The following is a 22,571-nucleotide window of genomic DNA, read 5'->3' as shown; positions in this document are numbered from 1 at the left end:
TCTGGACTGGAGCTCCACGCACAGGACACGAGCCATCACAAAAAAGCAAGAGCCACTTTTACAGCACAAAAGTACAGATTAACTTTTTAACCCTATTCAATTCGGTGGCTATGCTGTAAAGCTGTTCAGTGCCACGACTCCCGCTCATCCCGGGACTTCAAACCGTACAAAAAACATATAATAAAGTTGATTCCCTCCCCTCGTCTTGGATCAGCTAGTGTAAGAGTCCCTGTGCAGGTTAGGTGTGGCTTGCAGAGAAACACAATAGCAATTAATTCACCGACATTATTTCCACATCAGCGCACTCTGGGCATCATGAGCGCCCGGGATAACTATGCACCTGCTCGCATGCGAGAGTTTTCAGCAAGAAAGCATTGGGTGCAGCATCCTAAGGTACAAATGGAATAGCTTCAGCGCTCTGAGCCAGAGGCATCACAAAAGGCAGCCGTTGTCTCAGTTCACTCCTTACCTGCTGCCCAGAAGCAACAGAGGACATGGGAACAAGGGACAGGGCGTGTGAGGGGGCAAGGCGGGTCAAAAGAGAGCCCAAGTGTAAGCTTTTCAGCATGTCCCTCAAGTCAAGGATACTAGAATTTGAATGTTCTGTGGGGCTGAGTTCAGTCCGAGGCGCCGGTGTGTAAAAGCGGTGCTACATGCACGTGTTCAAAAGCAATTCATTATACTGAAAACAAAATGTGCATTCCATGCCGTTCACTCTTTCTTTCGCGTGTGAATCACGTGCATTTTATTTATAAGTCTTACACAAGATACAAATGGGTTGTAAGCATGTCACAGAAACCGTTAGATTGGGCATTCTTTTACACTGGTCGACGGTGGCTGAGCAGTAACGGGCTGGGTAGGGGTGACAATTAACTCTTGAAACCCAGGACGGCGCATTCGCCCCTCGGGGGTGAAGCAGGAGTGGGCCAATAGAACATCAGCATCTCTCAAATCCTGGGGACCATTTAAGACAGTAACACTAGACACACCCTTCAGGCGCACACTGTGGTAGCTCCGGTGTGGGGCTGTGCTGATGCCTTACCTTCTGGGAGTCCATGGCGGCGGACACCGGGCTCCGCAGGATCCTCCAGTGACTTGGGTAAGTGACTTCAGCTGGGTGAGGACTGAGGAGCGGCGGCCGAGGGCCTGTCACCCCGCCCCGCCCCGCCCTCTGCTGCTGTCACACAGTCCCTCCGCCCTCAGGGCTGGGAGTCAGTAACAGGAAAGAAGGACTATAAAGTTAAGCGGGGGGAGTGGAGACGGGGCGGGGGGAGTGGAGACGGGGCGGGGGGATTGGAGAGGGGGGGGCGGGAACGGGCATTGTAGAGCAGGAACGGGGGCCGGAGACACGGAGAGCGGGAGGGGGGCGGGAACGGGGGCCGGAGACGCTGCGAGCAGGAGAGGGGGTGGGAACAGCCAAATAAAAGCAAGCACTCACCTGGACTTCTTCCGGGTGCCGTCAATGCCGGACCAGATTCGGGGGCGTTCCCGAGGGCTTTTGGCTGACGTCGCGTGACGTCGGCAAAAGCCAAAGAATCGCGGGAACGCCCCCGAATCTGGTCCGGCATTGACGGACAGGCCCCTCGTCCAATGGCTAGGCTCCATTTATGGAGCCAGCCAATAAATGACGAGGGCCGACCCAAACCCCACTACAGTTCTCATCAGGTTTTCGCCTGCGCGAAAAAGATGCGCAGAGCGCATCTTTTCGCCAGGCAAAACCTAAAAATGTTACATTTTGTATTTAACAGAGGGGGAGATATAGAACTGTGTGAGTTTGTAATGACAGAACCCTTGTGGCTCCTGATGGACTCCGTAACTGTGACGTAAGCATTAGAGCATAGTGAAGTGAATGCAGGTTTAGAATATTGCGTTCGCGGTCACAAGCAGAAGAATAAATACGTCTTATACTAAGCTCATTGTGTGTGGCGTAATTACTGGATTGATTGATATGTAACAATCTAGGCAATCATAAAAAAAAAACAGATCAATGTCAGGAATATTAATATCAAGGAAATTAAGCTACAACAATATAATAAAGTTCCAGTATTTTATTGATAATTAAACAGAAAATCATATTTCAAGACCTAAAAAAATTCAAGTTAAAAATTCTACAATTGGAGAATTGACATAATAATGAAGACATTTTACATATTAAAACATTCTTTTTGTTAGACAAAAAGTTAAAGGGGAATAAGTGGCAAGTTGGTACTCTACGCGCGTTTCGGCGACCAGCGCCTTCTTCTGGAGCAGCCACGAATGATTCTACAAAATAAAATTAATACACGAAAAGAAAAATTACCAACAATACTAGATTAAAAAATCATGAAATACAATTTTAACAATTTCTTTTGTAGCCTAAAACCTTGTCAGATTACTGGATGTATAACATGTCATAGTACATTCATATTAGCATTTTCATTTCCTTGCGACACTTGCCATTGGGCAGGGGAACTCATTTTATTAGAGACCACACAAAGGGCATCCCCTCTGAACTTCCTTACAATCACAAAATAGGTGCACCAGTCCCTTTTGGTATCCTTTACTATTACTCATTGGTCATTGTACCTCTGGAGAAAAAACCGCCCCCCCTTCCCGGTTTTTTCCCCCTTCCCCCCACCCCCCTTTAGGAATTAGTTCCCCTGCCCAATGGCAAGTGTCGCAAGGAAATGAAAATGCTAATATGAATGTACTATGACATGTTATACATCCAGTAATCTGACATGGTTTTAGGCTACAAAAGAAATTGTTAAAATTGTATTTCATGATTTTTTAATCTAGTATTGTTGGTAATTTTTCTTTTCGTGTATTAATTTTATTTTGTAGAATCATTCGTGGCTGCTCCAGAAGAAGGCGCTGGTCGCCGAAACGCGCGTAGAGTACCAACTTGCCACTTATTCCCCTTTAACTTGTTGTCTAACAAAAAGAATGTTTTAATATGTAAAATGTCTTCATTATTATGTCAATTCTCCAATTGTAGAATTTTTAACTTGAATTTTTTAGGTCTTGAAATATGATTTTCTGTTTAATTATCAATAAAATACTGGAACTTTATTATATTGTTGTAGCTTAATTTCCTTGATATTAATATTCCTGACATTGATCTTTTTTTTTTTTTATGATTGCCTAGATTGTTACATATCAATCATTGTTTATCCCTGGTCTAGGAATCTGATTCTTATTGAATACAGGGGGTCCTTGTTGCATATACACTAATTTTCCCACAGCTTGTCTGTGCAGGGCTACTGTTCTTGTTTGTTCTTTTAAGAACTTTAATTGTACTTCATTTCCTTGCCTCACTCATTAATTGATTATTTAGCCTTTTACAGTCCCTCCGCTAATTAACCACTATTCCCGAAAGGCACAAACACCATGGCACTCCAAAAGACATTTGGCTTCACAGATGAAGAGTTTGAGGTGCTTGTTGGCACCTCGAGTTCCTTCCACAACACCTCAAATGAATCAAACCACCACCATGAAGATTCCAAGAAATTATTAGAACTAAAAAAGAAACTGACACGCATTGAGGCCCATGGTGAATTTATGCTGGCATATCTACGCCTTGGCATTATTCCTATGGGTCTCCGTGTTAGAAACATTACGGGTCTCTTCGTTCACTACCAGGCATTCCTTGACAAATGGAGTCGCATTGCCAGTAGATGTTCAAGAGATCTGATGATGTTAATTGTCGCAACAGCTAAAGATTTGGCAATAGAAGTGAGATCTGAAATCGAGGATCTCGAAGACAAAATCAAAAAGATGGGAAATATTGAAGATGCTATTAAAAAGATTGCAGACCGCAATAAAGAGCTTGAGTCATTTTCAAGTTATCTTGATAAAAGAAAAAATGACAAATTAATGAAAGATAAACGGTTCGCCACTCTTGAGAATACCTACCCTTATTTAAAACCTGATTTCTATAAACAAAACCACTACACAGCTGAGAGTAGAAATGAACAACAGAGAGTTAACACCTTCTCACAAAGCTCAGATTCAGAAAATGAAAATGAGGGTTATTATGAACCTGAACAAAACTACAATCAGATACAGAATAGAGGAACCCAGAGACAACCTTTTTTAGGGAACCGAAGGATGGGGCGGGGCCGTCCCAGAGTCCACTTTCAAGGACAAACGAGAGGGAACTACAAACCCCAACATCATCAACAACAACAGGAAGATCCCCAATTCATACCCGAAACCAGAAACAGGCAGTACTGGAAACAAGGGATATAATTCCAATTTTCAATCTTTCCAAGTTTGAACTAGATACTTCTAGTACTACACTATTATCAAAAGGTTTGTCCTATGTACCTCATTCCACACCTAACTTATTCGAACTTTACTGTGACATCATCTCATTTTTTCGTAAAATCCGACTAAAAAAGTTTTTGGGAACTAAAAGCAACAATGAAGAAGAAACAGTACTTGTAAAACCTTTAAGCCTACCCTCCACATTTAGTCCTTCGTTAGAGCAATTAGGACCAGAGGTAGCGACCTTCGAATTGGTAGTACTAAAAAAGCTAGACCAAGCACTGAAATTCATCCCAAAACCCATATATAATTTGAATAAAGAGGAACACCAATCCCTTCTAACTATTGCCTCTAATAAAGATCTTACGATCAAAAATTGTGACAAAGGAGGTGGTATTGTCATTCTAGATACTAACCTATATGAATCAAATATGCTGAAAATGTTGAGTGACAGAGAATTTTATTGTCCCGTCCAAACATACTCCACACTAAATCTATCTAAAAAAATTACGTCCATGACTAATAAAGCACTAGAAGATGGAGTAATAAACACAAAGGAATTTGAATTTCTAAATTTTAACTCAGGCAAGATTGCATGCATCTATGGACTTCCCAAAATCCATAAGAATCTTAATGACCCCCCTTACCGCCCAATAGTTTCAACTATAGGCACTGCTACGGAACCTTTGTCAAAATACGTAGATAACTACCTACGCCCATTTATACCAAGAATTGAATCATATGTGCGGGATACAGGTGATATGATTAAAAAGACAGAGGGATTAGCCTTTAATCCCACCCATGATCTACTTGTTACTATGGATGCAGAATCTCTCTACAGTAACATCCCAATAACAGAAGCCCTGAGAACAACTGCTTGGTTCATTGACTTGCATAATATCCCTTGTCCAAAAACATTCCTTTTGGAATGCTTGGAAATGGTACTAACAGAAAACATCTTTGAATTTGGATCTAATACTTACCGCCAGATCAAGGGTGTAAGTATGGGTGCGTCGGTAGCACCTTCAATTGCCAATATATTTATGGCGGCGTTCGAGAAGAGATATATCCAAAATGAGATGGCCCCCTTCTTTGAGTCTGTCTCCCATTGGTCCAGATACATAGATGATATTTTCTTTGTCTGGACTAATGGGAGGGAGACTCTGGAGGAGTTCATTTTATGGATTAATGCAGCTGACCCCAATCTACATTTTACTTCAAACATCAGTTGTGACAAAGTAGAATTCTTGGATGTAGAAATCATGAACGCAGATGGTATTTTGAAGGTTGACCTGCATGTCAAGCCTACGGCGAGAAACACCCTGCTTCACTACAGCAGTTTTCACCCGAGGTCGCAAAAGGACAGCATCCCCTTCTCGCAATTCTTGCGAGTTAGACGCAATTGCAGCAATTTAGCTGACTTTGACCGACAAGCCCTCATCATGAGAAGCAAATTTATTGAAAGAGGATATCCCCACCGACTGGTGAGACATTCATATAAACGCGCCCGTTATTATGACCGAGACTGTCTACTTTAACCTAAAACCCCTAAACCAAATGAACAGGTTGTCTGTATTACAAAACACTCCACAATAGATGCAAAAATTAAAAGAGTTATCAATTCTAACTGGCATATCTCGAATAGCAACTGCTCTACTGAACAAAAATTGGCAAAACCCTTATTTGCCTATAAAAGAAACAAAAATATAAAAGAACACATTGTCCATTCACGTTTCAAAAATACAACAACTGAAGGGAACTCGACTCAAAGGTCGATTATAACAAATAATCCCATTAAAGGAACCTTTCCTTGCTCTTCCTGCATTAATATCTTGAGAGGAGAGGAATTTACCCATAATGGACACAAAACACTCGCTAAAGAAATGTGTAACTGTAGATCGTCGAACGTTATCTACTTTATACAATGTCCTTGTCTCTTAGGATATATAGGCGAAACCTCGCGTATGATTCAAACACGCCTCAATGAACATCGTTCTGCAATTCGGACAAAGAAAATTGCTGCCCCAATGGTTAAACATTTCTTAGACAAAGGACATAAAGCAGAAGACTTTACATGGCGTATTCTTGAAAAAATTCATACCCCAGATACCCATGGAGGATTAGCCATCAGAAAGAAACGGGAGGTGTTTTGGATTTTTGTCTTTGACACCTTCCGTAGAGGAATGAACAGTGAAATTCCTTGGGAACATGCTATGTTATGTTATGTTATGTTAAATTAATTTATTGAGCGCGCTAACACCATTAGGTTCCTTGGCGCTATAAGGAGAGAGCTAGGAGGAGAGACAAGCAATAACATAACAAGGGAAATCAACTAATGATACGCTTCAGTGAAGAGGTGCGTTTTAAGGGAAGATCTGAATCTGGAATAGGGGGAAGCCAACCTAAGAGGAAGAGGCAGAGAGTTCCAAAAGGACGGGGCTAAATATGAAAACCTAAGGCCTCCGTGTTTCTTCCGCTTGAATCTAGGGACAGACAGTAAAGCCATCTGAGATGATCGGAGAGTGCGGGAAGGGGCGTACCGATGAAGCAAGGAGGAGATGAAGGAAGGACTATGACCAGTGAGAGATTTGAAGATGATGCAACCAAGCTTAAATTTACATCGGGCAGAGACCGGTAGCCAGTGGAGACTTTTTAAAAGGGGTTGAACATGTTGGTCTCTAGGCTGATGGAATATCAGGCGGGCAGCCTGATTTTGTATCAGCTGAAGTCTCCTGAGTTGGTATGCAGGAATGCCTACGTATAGTGCGTTAGCATAATCAAGCCTAGACATGACTAGCGCAAGCAAGGCCAAAATAAGGGCGTCGGTGGTGAGTAGGCAAGAAATTTTACGTATTTTCCTGAGCTGGAAGTGGCTAGAGGAAACTACAGCGCTGATCTGGGGTGTCATAGATAGATCATTACTAATGACAACTCCCAGGCTTTTTACTGAGTTGACGGGATCGGGGGGGCTGCCAAGGCTGGCAGGCCAGAAGGAAGAGTGCCAGGGATTGGAGGGTCCCCCGACAAGCACCAGCTCGGTCTTGTCGGGGTTCAGTTTCAGATGGTTTGTGCCCATCCAATCACTGATAAAACAGAGGGTATTTTGGAAAGTGGAAATGGATTCATCCCCGGAGTCGATAGTAAAAACCAGTTGAATGTCATCCGCGTAGTTAAACGCGGAGACATTAAAACGACGGAGGGAGCTGATTAGCGGGGCCAGGTACAAATTAAAAAGAAGAGGGGACAAGGAGGAGCCTTGTGGGACACCACAGGTCAACTCGACTTGAGAAGCAGAAAACTGGGACAGCCTGACAGCTTGATGGCGGTGGGTCAGAAAGGAGCGTACCCAGTCCAGGGCAATGCCCTGGATGCCAGCCTCTCTGACACGGTCGACCAAAATATCATGGTCGACCGTGTCGAAGGCGGCCGACAAGTCCAGAAGGACCAGAGCCTGACAGGTGTTGGAGTCGGCGCCCCTGCGTAATTCATCCATCACAGAGAGGATGACTGCTTCTGTGGAATGCTATATGCTAAAATATCCAGTTATATGTAACCTGTTTCCTCAATTGATTCATTTGTATTTTTTTCACTTTTTCAAGTTAGTAGGTACTGTAAATTTTATTCAGACTGGCCCCGAAATAATATCTAGGAGGCAAAACATCTGTGACCTCCTAGATGACACAGTCTCCTTTCTATCCTGTGGCAATAAACAGTCAGTTTGCTATTGATGCGCATACTGGCCCGGAAATAACATTTGGGAATCAAAACATCTGCGGGCTCCCTAGGGCGTCACAGTCCTTCCCTTATCCTGTGGCAACAAACAGTGAGCCCTCTTATTTGATTTGATAGGTAGTTTTGGAAAAATATTTCTGTGAATAGTCATGATTTCATCTTCTCCACAATTTCTAAATTTTCATTTTTTATTTTATTTTTTATTGTAATTTTCAATTTGTATCAATCTTTATTATTATCATTTTTTAACCTCACACCGAAATACATTAGCAAATCCTGAATATGTAATATCTACTAGGAATGACATCACGCTGTTTCCACTATTGCCAGAGTCCCCTTGCTATCTTCCTGGACTTTAAAGATGGTCTTCTCTATTTTGACAGGAAGTACTATTACATCACTCCCCATCAGCAAACCTTGAATATGTCCTTTTACTAATAATATATATTAGGAAGCACACCACGCTGTTTCCGCCGAGGTCAGAGTCCTCTTTCTACCTTGCGACATCATAAAGCTTGTCTTCTCTCATTTGACAGGAAGTACTATTCCACCACTTTCCTGAATTGACAAGTCCGCTCTCTACCTTCATGCAAGATACAGTCCTCTCTTGCTTTCGGCAAATCATTCACCTGATCGCTATTTCACCTGCCCCACACTCTATTTAAACACAACTCCCTGCACTATCGATCATTTACATCACCGCGTAGATCGTGAAAACACGCTGTCCCGCCGCCGGAAGTTTGGAGCCCTGTCATATCTTGTTGGGTGAGTCCTTTGAAGAGAGGATGTAATGTTAGCAGTCTCCTTTTGTCTCCTTAAAAAACAGAGCAGTTATACTCCCCTTTTCTCCTTCTTTTTTCCAGACAGGGAGTTATTTTAAAAACTACATCTTTGCCAAAATCAAAGTACAACATACAAGGTAAAATATTGAATAATATGGAGATATTAATTTTATATACCTGCCTTTCGCTAATAAAGACTAATGTAAAAATATCCCCTTTCCTTAGTATAAAATATTTCAAAACATCTTTGTTTTTAGTGCAAAGGAAAGTCTCCTCGAAAAAGATCCCCATATCAGGTGGATTTCTATCGTTTCCAAGCTTGGTCAAGATATCTTTATTTGACCTTAATAATCTAAAGGTTCCGGACGGCGGGAGTAACCTCATAATCTTTTTATTTTATCAGGTAAATTGCTAAATTATTCGTTTCAAATAATTTGCTGAATGATAACAGATAACCGAATAGAGTAGAATAGTTGCCTAATCCCTTCATATATCTACAGTTGCACAATTTATAAGATCCTTACATACTATGAGATTTTAATAACTATTCCTATCTATTGAAACAGAAAACTTAAATCGGCGATCAGATAACAACTATCTACAAAGACAGAAATTAAGAAGTCAGTTGGACATCCTAGGTATAAATTAACAATAGACATGTAAAACAATGAGATATCTGTAATTTGATCCTTATATTTACAAGGTTTACTTACTTCCACTTTTTGTAATTGTCAGTATAAACTTTCAAAATAAAGGATATCAACGCTGGTTCTGTTTTAACCCAAGCCATTGGTCTACACATCCAAAAAATCTTGATCATGTAAGTGCCTCAAAACTGGCAAATGCTTGTTGTTACCGGTAAAAACTGATTGAGCTCATAGGATGCAATCTTATTAGAATTTTTCTGCCTATATATTGCCTACTTTTCATAAATGTAGGCAATACATATCTTACATAGTGGGCTTAATATTGTCTCATTTTATTAGAGACCACACAAAGGGCATCCCCTCTGAACTTCCTTACAATCACAAAATAGGTGCACCAGTCCCTTTTGGTATCCTTTACTATTACTCATTGGTCATTGTACCTCTGGAGAAAAAAACGCCCCCCCTTCCCGGTTTTTTCCCCCTTTCCCCCCCCCCTTAGGAATTAGTTCCCCTGCCCAATGGCAAGTGTCGCAAGGAAATGAAAATGCTAATATGAATGTACTATGACATGTTATACATCCAGTAATCTGACATGGTTTTAGGCTACAAAAGAAATTGTTAAAATTGTATTTCATGATTTTTTAATCTAGTATTGTTGGTAATTTTTCTTTTCGTGTATTAATTTTATTTTGTAGAATCATTCGTGGCTGCTCCAGAAGAAGGCGCTGGTCGCCGAAACGCGCGTAGAGTACCAACTTGCCACTTATTCTCCTTTAACTTGTTGTCTAACAAAAAGAATGTTTTAATATGTAAAATGTCTTCATTATTATGTCAATTCTCCAATTGTAGAATTTTTAACTTGAATTTTTTAGGTCTTGAAATATGATTTTCTGTTTAATTATCAATAAAATACTGGAACTTTATTATATTGTTGTAGCTTAATTTCCTTGATATTAATATTCCTGACATTGATCTATGTTTTTTTTTTATGATTGCCTAGATTGTTACATATCAATCATTGTTTATCCCTGGTCTAGGAATCTGATTCTTATTGAATACAGGGGGTCCTTGTTGCATATACAGTAATTATTGGATTGAACTTGAGATTCAAGGCTGCTTGACTGTATGTAATTTTGTCAGCTCGTGGAATTTTCCTTTTGACTTCTTTTACACCTTCACCAGCAAGATTCTTAAGGTACTTGATAGACTTCTAGTTATCTGCTTCTTCAATCACATCATTGAAATCATCAAATGTCTCTATCCAGGCATTCCATCTGTTGCCAATATTCAGTTTTTAGGCAGTATTGAACGGCGGTGGTGGTTTCAAGAAGGGATTTGCACTATAACCATTTATGATATTGGCTGACACTGAAAGTGAAGTTCTGTTCAACACCGTCTGCTTGTCACCAGGACCTGCTTCGTCAATATCATCTTTAAGGTACTGTGTTGTGCTGGCATCTGGATCATCTTGGGCAGTCCAGCAAAGCTTGACCTCTCTCTTGGGCTCCATGGCAGTCCTTTGCTTTCAGGAGACCTTGGGAGTTGTTCTGAGGCACCACCCGGCAGCGTTGGTGGTGTGCCACTTTGAGTATGAACAGCTTCGCAACCACAACCCCAGGTGCTTCCTTGGGGTTACATCCCCCAGGGGCTATGGCACAATGACTGTCTTAGCTCAGTTCTGGTAAGCAGATGACCATTTCTTGTATTTGAATTTTGTTGCTTGTAAACATCTCTTTGTCCTGCCGGACACCTGATTGATCTGTGCCTCGCAGCACTATCACTCCATATGATGTATGGCTTTAGGTTGCGTAGTAGCGCGGTAACTACCTTTGCGGCCTTCCCAGCAGGTTTTTGGCCAACCATGTGTAAATCTCTTAGTGATGCTTTCGTCATCTGCAAACGCTTTACATGGATTGGGGCTGCGCTTTGACTCCACATACGCCAAAGGTCAATTCAGCACTTCGACGGAGGCACTTGTGGCACGTACAAGCAGTTTGCTGGACCACGGTAAACTCTCTGGGAGAGCACTGTCAATATTCGGGTTACTTATCCCATCTTCGTCACCAGTTGTAGCATCCTCGGCAGCCTGGGTGCTCGCCAATGACTACCCCACATATGGAGCTTAGTATAACACATCATTATTCAGCAGCATTTGAAAGAACAGTGCATCAAAAACTGTTCAGGCCAGACTCAACAGCTGAGACAACCTGTAACACCTGCATCATTTGCAAGAACCAGCGATCATGTCGGAGAAAGCTAGCCTGTGCTTTCTCCTTCACTGCTGGTGCTTTAATTGCAATATACTCTTTTGAGACTGACAGATCAACAGCAGCATGGGAAATAACAGTGCATTAAAAATTGTTTGGGCCAAACTAGACAGCTGAGACTACCCTTATCACCTACATCATCGGCAAGAACCGGAGATCATGTTAGAGAAAGCTGGTCCGTACTATCTCCTTCATTGCAAAAGTGAATGGTGCAGCAGTTTGCAGCCATGTGATGTGGCTAGCTATATGAAAGGAAAGTCTGTTTGGGGAATCTAATGTGCCTCCAGTTGCAGCATATCCAGGGTTAGAAGGGGCTTGCAAATATGTGAGTGGAGTGGTGGCAGTGACTATTTGCTCTAAGTGATCTGCAAAAAAAAAAAGGTTTACTTTTCTCTTCTTCTGTTGTATGTTAGTTAGCGGATTCTCAGGACTTCAATATGGGCATAAATTGGTCCCATAGTTGAACCGTGAATTATTCCCCAGTTTCTCAAAACCAAATCCAGTTTACTGGTTGGGTATCTCTCAATGCCATCCTCTGTGCTATGCAAAATGATGCCATCTTTGTTAGGCAGTGCTCCCCCTTCAGATAAAGAGCAGATAAAAATGCCTGCTGGCAAAACAAAAAACTTAGCTAACCTTAAAAAGTCAGGAAAATGGCCACCGGTATCTAAGTACAAAACAATGGCCTTGTTTAATACAAGTGAACCATTCCCACAGTCAATAATACCAGTGGGGACATTCAAATCTAAAGCAATTATCTTTGTTATCAGTAGAATAAGAGGAGGAATATGGATAAAGCAGATGATACTTTAGAAATGTTGCCCTAAATAGAAGTTTCCTAGCATTCTCACTCAATGCACTTTATAGTCAAAGGAGAGCTGATCATTCTGAAGGGACCATGGATAGTGATACTCTGCAGGAGCCTCTCCAGCTCCACTAATGGACTCATTATCCCCTTGGCTGCGGCGGTAATTCCGCCGCAGCGCTAGGGGGAGGGGGGCATGCGGCGCCGCCATGCGCGTGACGGAACTACTCCGTCACGAGCCTCGGGCGCGCTGTGCTTGTGACGGAGTGGTTCCATCACGTCCCCGCAGGCGCGGCGGACGGCCCGTGACGGAACCACTCCGCACCAGCACAGCGGGTCCATGGCTGGTGACGGAGTGGTTCCATCACCAGCATCGATGAGGTTAAACAAATTTACTCTCACTCCCCACAGAGCAATTCCAGAAGGAAGTGATAAAACCGAGCCTATTTATTCTTCGTAATACTTCTAAAGAAGACCTGAACGTTAACAGAGTGTCTAGACCAGCTACAAAATAAGGACCTTCAAATGGAATGTTGGTCTAGTTTCGAATGAAAACATGTGAAGCAGAGATTAAGGTCTCACCAGGGTGAAAGACATTATTAACTTTTCTTTTAGAGAAGGTATGTCCCGGATATTTTACAAAAGGCTTATTTAACTCCCCTTATGATAAAAACAATAGCAAGTTATAGACCTATTTCACAGTATATTGAGTGATTTAGCAATAACTTTCGCGGCCAACTACAAACTACTTCATCCATTTCAGATTGGCTTCTAAGCAGGCTACAGCACTGAACTGACCATCTGTTCAGTGCTGGGCGAGCTACGACGGGCTGCTGATGCTGGTGTTCCTACTGCCTTAATCCTTTTAGATCTCACAGCAGCCTTCGATACAGTCAATCACAATGATCAGGCTTTCCGAACTCGGCATTACTGCCAAGGCATTACTCTGGATTGCAAGCTGTCTATCCCAGAGATGTTTCACGGTTGCGCAGGACTCTTAAGTCCTCGAAAAGACGGTGCCCCTGCGGGATGCTTCACGGTTCCAAATTATCCCCATTTCCTTTTACCCTTTGTCTTATCCCGTTGGCTCAGGTTATTGACTCTTCTGGTTTTAACTTATTTCTATATGCAGACAAAACTCAAATTACTGTCACATTTAAAGGTGATCCGTTGACTGCAGCAGCCAAATTGCATGAATGTCACTTGATGACCCAGCAATGGATGAGCAGGAATATGATTTAATGCATACTAAAACCCCTAGAAATTCTAGATCTTTCATAATGGTCTTCCTCACTGGATCCAGCACCAGTCCCAGTAAAAGTAGCGAAAACCTCAAAATAAAAATTGACTTAGTGCTAACTCTAGTAACGCAGGTATTAAAGGGAATGAAATCTTGTTAGATTAGATTACTGCAATGCTATTTATCTGGGTTTGCCTTCTTGTTGTTTTAGTAAAATAAAGTTGACTCCAAATTATGCAACCAGATTGTATAGTGCCATCAACCATAGGGAAGCTATTTCGCCAGTGCTTACTTCCCTACATTGGCTGCCAGTAAAGGAGTGACTCTCGCATCAGCTCACTACTCTCCCTAAGTTTTAAGGGATATCACCCACACACTGAACTAAGATCTGCCAATCTCTATCTTCTTTCAACCCCACAATCCCAACTAAAATGTATTGCAGGCACAGCTAATTCAATCGCAGCTGCAGCAAAATGGTTTATGCAGCCGCTTAACCCCATCCTAAACCTGTGTTACTGACATTCAGAAGGCTATTTAAAACCTGGTTATTACCCCAAACCTACTAGCCTGTGGTAGCATTGGTGGTTTTGTGTACTTTTTAAGAATCTTTATTTTTAGGGCCATGATACCCTAGTAATGGTGGCAGAGGGCTTTACAAAAATAAAATACAAATTCAAATAGTTGATAATCCTAATTTTTCATCTTCACAGTCCTCATTGAAAATAAACGTACTGACTAACTCGAGGGTATTGGTTCGGTCCTCAAACTTAAGGGCTCAGTCATAGTGATAAGAGCTTGGTGCAGATATTGTAATGTTCAACCGAATGTCACTAGGAAAGAGGTTGGGCTATTCTCAACGATAGGGAGTGTCCCTGAATCGGAGTATGACCTTTTAGATAATATTCCATCACCAGGTCTTATTTTGCAAAGAATAAAGCCTATCATCAAAATGAAATCATCCCTTTAAATAAAAACAGATACTCTTAATTTTAAATTCGCAGTGTTATGACCCGAGTAGGTTAGTTAGGGCAGCAAGTCTCAGAAATGGAGGATTATAATGAGATGTCAAATTCATAAAATTGACAAAAGAGATAGTCTCTCAAAAAGTGGGAGAAGATCTTGAAAATAGCTACAATTGTGCAATCGAAGATGGGTGGGTGTTCTAGAACTTTTGTGAGACTAGAGAGAAAGGCAGATATTTGAGTGCCCTGCTGGAAGGTTTGATTTGTAAAAACATTTTGCATCATTTTCAGGGAGATATCACAATTATCAGCCCCCACATTGTACCATTCATTTCCCCCTGAAATCAGGTTGGTCCCCTAGAACTATTCGTGTAATTTGTAAAGAAATCAAAATTGAACATCCTACATTCAGGAATATTTCATGTATTTATAGATGTAGAGGTTTGAAGAAAAGTTATATGGGATTCAGGTGTCATGAATGCCTAACTACTTGCTTTACTGCAGATTCAAAAACTATTTGATATAACAATGTACCAGCACAACAGCTCTCTTTCTTCTCCTTCTGTTTTCTCATTCTTAGTTTGTTTTCTGATTTGTGTCCTGTCTGCTAGCTCTCAGTCCCAATGCTGCAATATCAAGGTACCATTGATAGGGAATTTGTGAGGGTCAGGATACTGTTAGAAAGGGGTGCACCTAGTTTGCCAAAACAGCCAGTGGGAGCAGGAGAGGACAGGAGAGCATATAAAGTAAACTGGTGGAAGGTGAGTCTTGAAAATAAATACTAAGGTATACTGTTTGGCTACGTTTTTCAGAATCTGTTTATATGAGTCATTTTATTAAAGAAAATGTAAAAAAAATGAATCAGCAGGACTCTTTGGAAAATGTTAGTTTGAATGTGAATTGCTTTTCAAAAGGTACTAAACAAAAGTTGATGACGAAATGACTGAAACATTATTTTTCTTCAAGAAACCCATTACCGAGTTGGAAGGAACATGTTGTTGATTGTGGCTGCATTTAAGACTGTGTGTTTTTCACTTGGCCCTAGCATCCCATATAAGGGTTGAGATCTTACTACTATAAAGTATTATCCACGGACACAGATCAAGAAGGTTACTGGGTAATTTTGATGTGTCAGCCAGATAGGCTCTCTTACCAACTAGCTACCTACAATGGCCTAATTACAAATGATCCATCTCTTTTGTATGATCAAGCTTGGTAATTATCAATTAACAATATTGAAGAAAGTATACTGCAGGTGATTTTAATAGTTTTCCAAATGTCTCACTGGATTTATTGAACTTCAAATGAATTTAATATAAAGCACACACAGCAAACACCTTCAGAGAAATAAATAATGAGCTAGTAATGTGGGAAACGTAGAGGTGAAAAGTGAAAAAATCCAAAAGCAAAATACTTTACAAGTTTCTCAAGGCCATTTAAGACAGCATCCGGGTTGGATTATTTTCTGATTTCAGGGATTCTTTTGAGTACGATGCCCACCCCTCCTTGTTTTCCTGACCATGCGGTAGAGATACTACAGCAATTGCATATTACAAATCTAACAATTTCAGGCTTCAAATACGGAGATTAAAAAAAGCATTTCTTAACATTGAAGATTTTCTTAATCAGTTTCATTCATAAATCTCACTTGACTTTCGAGAAAATCGGGGATCTGATTGATAAGAGACCAGACTGGATATCTATTGGGTCATTTTCATAAAACACCATCTTTATGGCCACTACTATTGATATCGTCACACAAGTAGAGAAACAAGCAATGATTATCCTTTTTGATATCAGAATCATTTCAACCAAATGAGCTGTTTCAGCTTATAATATTCCCCCACAACTCAGGAGGTTGGTACCTTCTTTATATTAAGGCTCAACTGCAAGTATTATAATAAATGGAGATGAAGAGGGTCATAATTCATACCCAAAAAGATATCTGGGGACTATTTTTCTGAACATTTAAATGACCTATATGATTTGAATTGCACACCTCTTATCATTGGAATCATATGTCTTTATCACTAATTTGCCGAGTGGCCCTTACTAAATTGTCTCTACTACCACTTTTCATATTTTTTGTAGCCTGTTAGTGGTTATTATTTTTTTGAGTAAACTAGAAGATAAACTAACTGGTTTTATTCTATAATCACTGCAAAGTGAAAATCAAAGGATTGTTCTGTTTTTACAGATTTGCAATCCAAATTTTTTAAGACCAGAGAATCGGAGAATTGGTAATATATGCATATTTAATTTGTAAAATAAAGTATCAAATTTGGAAAATTTATGACGGTTTTATTGAAAGGAATTTAGATATATAATTCCATAATATGTTCTCGTTTCAGTATTGATCCTCTGTCATTTCTTTTTTCTTTTTAAGAGCGGCTAATCGCTAGCTATAGATTTATTTTGCCAATACAAAATGGGGATAATTGTTTGTATCAAAATAAACTTATTTAGATTAATTTATATTTTGCACCCTGTTTCCTAATGAATTAATTTTAAAAAATGCAACTTGGAAAACTGTTAAAGTTGCAGGAACAAGCAGATACACCTGAATAGGTTTAGTGTGTACATTACCGCAAGTGTAAATGCTTAGCAAAAGTGCATTTGCATATGTAAACATTTTGTCTTTCCACAGGTAAATACTTTCCTCAAGCACAAACTCCACCCCCAAACCCAGCCAATTTATGGGGGTGATCTCTTCTTATTTTCACACATAATGATACATGCAGAAAAACAATAAGACAAGTCACAAATAAGGGCCTTGTTACTTTACCGGTGATTCATTCTGGGGGTGCATGAGTAAAATGTAGAGAAGTAGGATGGTGGAGGAACAGGAGGCACAAAGTCTTCTGGATCTGGGATGTGTACATTTTCTTCACCTTCTTCTGCAGAAATCTGGGATTCTTCCTTGTCAAATAACACAACATACAATCATGTTAACATTGTACATTTCCACCATCAGATATGGCTACTTTGAAATTGTTGGCCAAAAGCATGTACTATATATTAGAGAATGCATATGTTGCATTAAATGTATGGCTTCAGATTATGAGATAATCTACTAAACTGCTTTTTTGTAAATCCAGGTAGTGTTGCCCACAGATCTGTGTGGCAGCCTGATGGGTCAAACCAGCACAGCAGAAAAATCACTAACAATGGTCAGCGAAGATTCAGAACATTTATCTTCATTGTGGTTCCAGATTCCTAAGGGCACCAGAAGCACTTCTCAGCGATGAATTCGAATCAAAGGAGGAAAATACTGCTGTTCTAAGTGTTTTGGGAGAGCGTTAGTGCCCAGACTGAATATAGTGGCCCCAAAGGCCCCCAGGAATCAGGAAGCAGTATCTGTGCACCGAAACGTCAGCAATTGAAGACAATCCCTTCGGTTTTAAAGAGCTGTTGTACAAAGCAGTGCCAAATTGCAACATCTTTGCCATCACAGGACAGCATTGATTCATTACAGTTATACATTGTGATACAAAGTGTGCAAATTTAGGGGGTCCATTAGGATGGCGAACGGACAAAGCCCGTCCGCCATCCTGTCGGGGACAGGTACTGTCCGCCACAAGGGCGGAGGAACCGTGCCCCCAATTAGGATGCACCCGCCACAGTGGCGGGTGCATCCTGCATTTTTAACATTGCGGCGGACAGTGCTTAAAGCACCGGCCGCCACAATGTGAAAAAAGCATGTTGTGCGTTTCACATTACAACATGACAGGCACCGCGCAGTGCCTGCCATGTTGTGCTGTGAAACGCAGGGGGGTACCATAGGTACCCCCCATGTGCACCCCCACCCCCCTTTCACCCTGGGGGCCTGCAACGGGCCCCCAAAGCAGGAACCATAAGGCATTCCCCTCAGGCCATCCTAATATGGCTAGCGGTGTCTGATAGACACCGCCACCATATCAGGCCTTTTCCGCCGCGGTCGCAAGGCGACTGCGGCGAGAAAGCGGCAGACGGTCTTCCCGTCCGCCACGGTCCCCCCCGCCATTGTAATATGGCGGGGGGGAAAAAGGTGGCGGACGGGCAAGGATGGCGGACGGATCGCCACCGCCTGCATGGCGGTGGCGATCCGTCCGCCATCCTAATGGACCCCTTAGTCTGCATACATTGGCCCATTATATCTGTTATAAACTTTCAGACACTTAAAATGTAGGATATATGTAATTATGTGTATATAGTTGTTCATTTCCAGCTTTACTAACACTCTAGTTGCAATTTGGCCCATTAATGCTCAAAAGGCCTCATGCCCAACAATGTGTGTACTGTTGTAAGAAATGCCAGCTCCCATGGGGATGATGGAATTGTGGAAAAGTAAATTTTGCCATGTTCTGTGTCCCTACGCCCCATCCATCATATGTTTTGTGTGCATGACCAATATGCATATGTTATTCCCCATTTCTGATTAAGACGCAATTATAGTTGTGTCCACCTCTGGTATGTTAATTTCCAGTCCTCGTGAATACTACGAATATCAGGCCTATGTAAGTAATGTTGCCACGTTTCTCAGTGTGCACGTTATTCAATTATAAAGTCCCCGTTTCTAGGCCTCAAAAGGGCCCGGACCACAGATTCAGCTCCTGTCTCCTGAAAGCCTCGCTGAGGAGCGATACAGCCCCCACCTGTATCCTCGACCTTTCACTTACTTCCTGCCTCGCAGTGCCCGGTGCAGCCCGGCTCTGCCTCTGAGTCTGCCAAAAGTATGTTATAGTTCCTGCTATCAGTTCAGTCCTCCTCTTCTGCATTCCTAAGCTACTGAACTGCATCAATAGTTTCCGTCATTGTCTAGTCTTCTCGTCTCCATGTTAGAGAAATACTGTATTTAATGGTCATTTTATATTCTTCACGCACTACATGTAGAATAATGCATGGTCCAGTCTTAGAGTCAAGTTAGCTTTTCCCCTCATGACTTCTAGTTCATATCAACATGTTCCCTAAACATTAGATACCAGATAGGATTAGGTACATGTCGCTCCGACCCTCCAGACTCTAGTCTCTGCTCCTAGCACAGAGTTCGTAGCCCCCAGCTTCTCCTAGTAACACGTCATTGCTAGTTTTCGCGCACCATTAGGTTAGAGGTCCCGGCTCCTTAGGTAGCCCCCTCCTATGTTTCCGCCCATTCATGACATATTCTGTTACGTTCGCATCACATATCTATGTACACTCCCAGTTACACCCACTTTTACTGTTATCTTTCGCGACTGTTACACGTCACGCCTTCTACTCCACCCACTGTTACGCCTACTGCAATGTAATGCTATGTGTTCGCGCTATGTATATATGTTCCTGCATTGTTATTGAATGCTAGCGCGCTCATCCCAGACCTAGCCCCAGCAGCTGCTGGGCATCTTTTTCCCCTACTGGGTCCCAGTTGTCCTGCTGGGCCCTGTCATTCTGCTCATCCTATGCAGGTTGTCCTGATCCTGTCCTTATGCTGTAATAAACCTGCAGAAACTCCCACTACCTCGAATCTTGACTCTTATTTATTGAGCTATCTGTTATTCATTCAAGCATTCAAAAATAGGGTATTATTTATTTATTTACCACATAATGGCGCCCGAACAGGGACTTGCCCTTTCCCCACGCGTCGGTGAAGCCACGCCGACCCCCTGACCCCCTGCAGTCGTGACGGAACTCTTCTGGCCAAGTGCAGATATTTCTGCTTCAAGTATCCCTCAGGCCCACGGAGGAGACGGAGGAGGCGGTCCAGCATCCGAACGAGACGGTGGAGGAACGCGGCGAGTCCCGACCAGAGCCCAAGCCGAGAGTCCAAGGTCCGAGGTATCCGGAGGTCCACCCGTAACTGAAGTCCGAAGTCCGAAGTTCGTCGTCGTAGTCCAGTCCCGTCCGAGGCCTTCCGTTCCGTGCTGCCCGGTGAGTACCATTGCTGGGGTAGTGTCTAGACAGGGTCAGTCTAAATTGACTCTGGTCCGTGGGTTGGTGGTACCCAAGCCCGCAAACGAAGTGTTCACCTAGGTGGATGCGGGTCTTGATGTGTTCCTTTATGGGACCGGTATGTTCCGTACTGTTACAGCAGTGCATCCAGTAACTCTAGTCTGTTCCGTTCTCGAGAATTCTGTTCTGTTTCTGTTTTCAGTATTTTTCAGGTAGTATTCTGTTCGAACTGTTATTTATGATGTTGTTTAATGTATTTTCAATGTCGTGGTATGCCTGAATTGTTTTCCCAATTGTTATTGTTTTTCGTATATTGTATTGTGTTCCGATTCAAGTTTAGAATGCCGCTCTTTTCCAAGTTACGTCAGTTAAAAACTAGAAAGGGTCTGCTGGAAGCAGCAGTTCCTGTTCCGCCTAGGGACAGTCCAGGTCACTTTATGTATCAGAAACATGGCATAAGCGCCATATTGTATCTAGATTTATGGGTAGAGTATACCAAACAGTTAGAAGAAAAGTATAGATGGCCCGTATCGGGTACATGGGATGCCGAATGTATCATGCGAGTAGAAGAAGTATTATGGAAAAAGAAAGCCAGACAGTCACAGAAAGATGCCATCGAGTTATGGCGTAAGGAAGCGCATAGAAGAACGGAAAAGGAAGTCAGAAAGTCAGAGTTAAGTAGAGAATCCCAAGAACGAGCCCAAGAAAGAGAATTAATCGAGATAGGTGAACAAGTCAAAGTCGAACAGTCAGACAGACAGAGGCATGCCCTTATTAAGGGTATGTATCCTCTTCTTGCCGAGGGCTTGCCACAAGCGACCCCAGAGGCATCCAGTAATTTGCCGCCACCATTAGTTCCGACCAAGCTACGTCACAAACCGACCGCAGCTGATATTTTCATTTCGTCCTATTTGGATGACACAGTCCCAGAATATGCAAATCCAGTTCGCGCTCCACCTGTCCCTGTAAATCAGGCACTTCCCGCTCTTCCAGGCACCGGAGTACCTGTTACGGTACCCCCGGGTCAGCCAGCCATACAAGTTCAGCCCACGTTACAATTACCGACCCTGCAAGCACGAAGAATGTCAGTCGACGATTCTAGTCTAGGGGCCGCAGGAGGAGGTCCTCCTCAAACCCCGCCGCCACACAAGCGTTTATCAGCACTCGAATTACATGCTCAAGCATCACAGCGTACTCCTAAAAGTAATAAGTCTGTTACAGAAATCAGGCAAGCCCTTAACGAATGTGTTTATGATCCAGTTCCAGGCGAATATACTATGGTTTTATATTCCGTACGCGTAAGAAGGATGACCGAGTATCTAGTCACCTTGCCGAATATGAAAGAAGATCTAGACAGAATATATCGTTTCATCCGTACAGGGGATGATCCAGAAAGTATTGGCGAGATTATGTCTCAAAGGAAAGCCGAGATTCAGCTCATGATATTAAAGTTCCTGATCAATTGTCTAGTAAGAGAACAAGATTACCCGACTAAAGATCCCGCCGACATGAGAATCCTAACAAGGTGGAGTGATAATATAGCCGAGGGTAAGCACAAGACCATTAGTGCTATGGAAAGTATGTACAAGAAAATTCGTAAAGAAATAATAAAGTTACACGAACAGCGTAAAGCAGCACAAGTAAGCGAGAAAGAAAGTGCCTCTGATCCTGAAGAGGAAGACGAGAATCCCGTCAGAATAGCGTATGTAGGAAAATCCAGATTTCCAGATCGCCATTTACGTCCAGAACCTAAGTCTATTTTTCATCATTCAGCACGAGAGCCTTGCTCTCTAGAACAAGTATTTCAAGCTACCGATCACATTCTGAAATCACGAGTCGGTTATAGCGAACTAAGTACTATGCACGAACAAGAACTAGCCCGATCAGCAGTCCGATGGATTACTGATTCTACCACTTTTCCAGACGAAATAGTGGCACAAATGTTTCTGAAACTGCCCCCAGCCGAGCAACGACTGGTGGG

The 22,571-nt window shown here is 42.1% G+C and overlaps 1 protein-coding gene across 2 annotated transcripts in view; it reads right to left on the bottom strand.

Moving 5' to 3' along the window:
- The window catches only part of ENTREP1 (endosomal transmembrane epsin interactor 1), a 260,839-nt gene that overhangs the window by 45,263 nt on the left and 193,005 nt on the right, over window positions 1–22,571 (bottom strand). For both annotated transcript variants that reach the window (XM_078675744.1, XM_078675745.1), the window contains exon 6: window positions 17,469–17,602. In XM_078675744.1, coding sequence (XP_078531870.1) covers window positions 17,469–17,602 — 134 coding nt within the window. The remainder of the gene's footprint in view (window positions 1–17,468; window positions 17,603–22,571) is intronic.

The sequence above is a fragment of the Lissotriton helveticus genome, chromosome 2_1 (assembly GCF_964261635.1).
Source record: "Lissotriton helveticus chromosome 2_1, aLisHel1.1, whole genome shotgun sequence".
Taxonomy (NCBI): Eukaryota; Metazoa; Chordata; class Amphibia; order Caudata; family Salamandridae; genus Lissotriton; species Lissotriton helveticus.
This window is presented reverse-complemented; position numbering and strand designations above follow the sequence as displayed.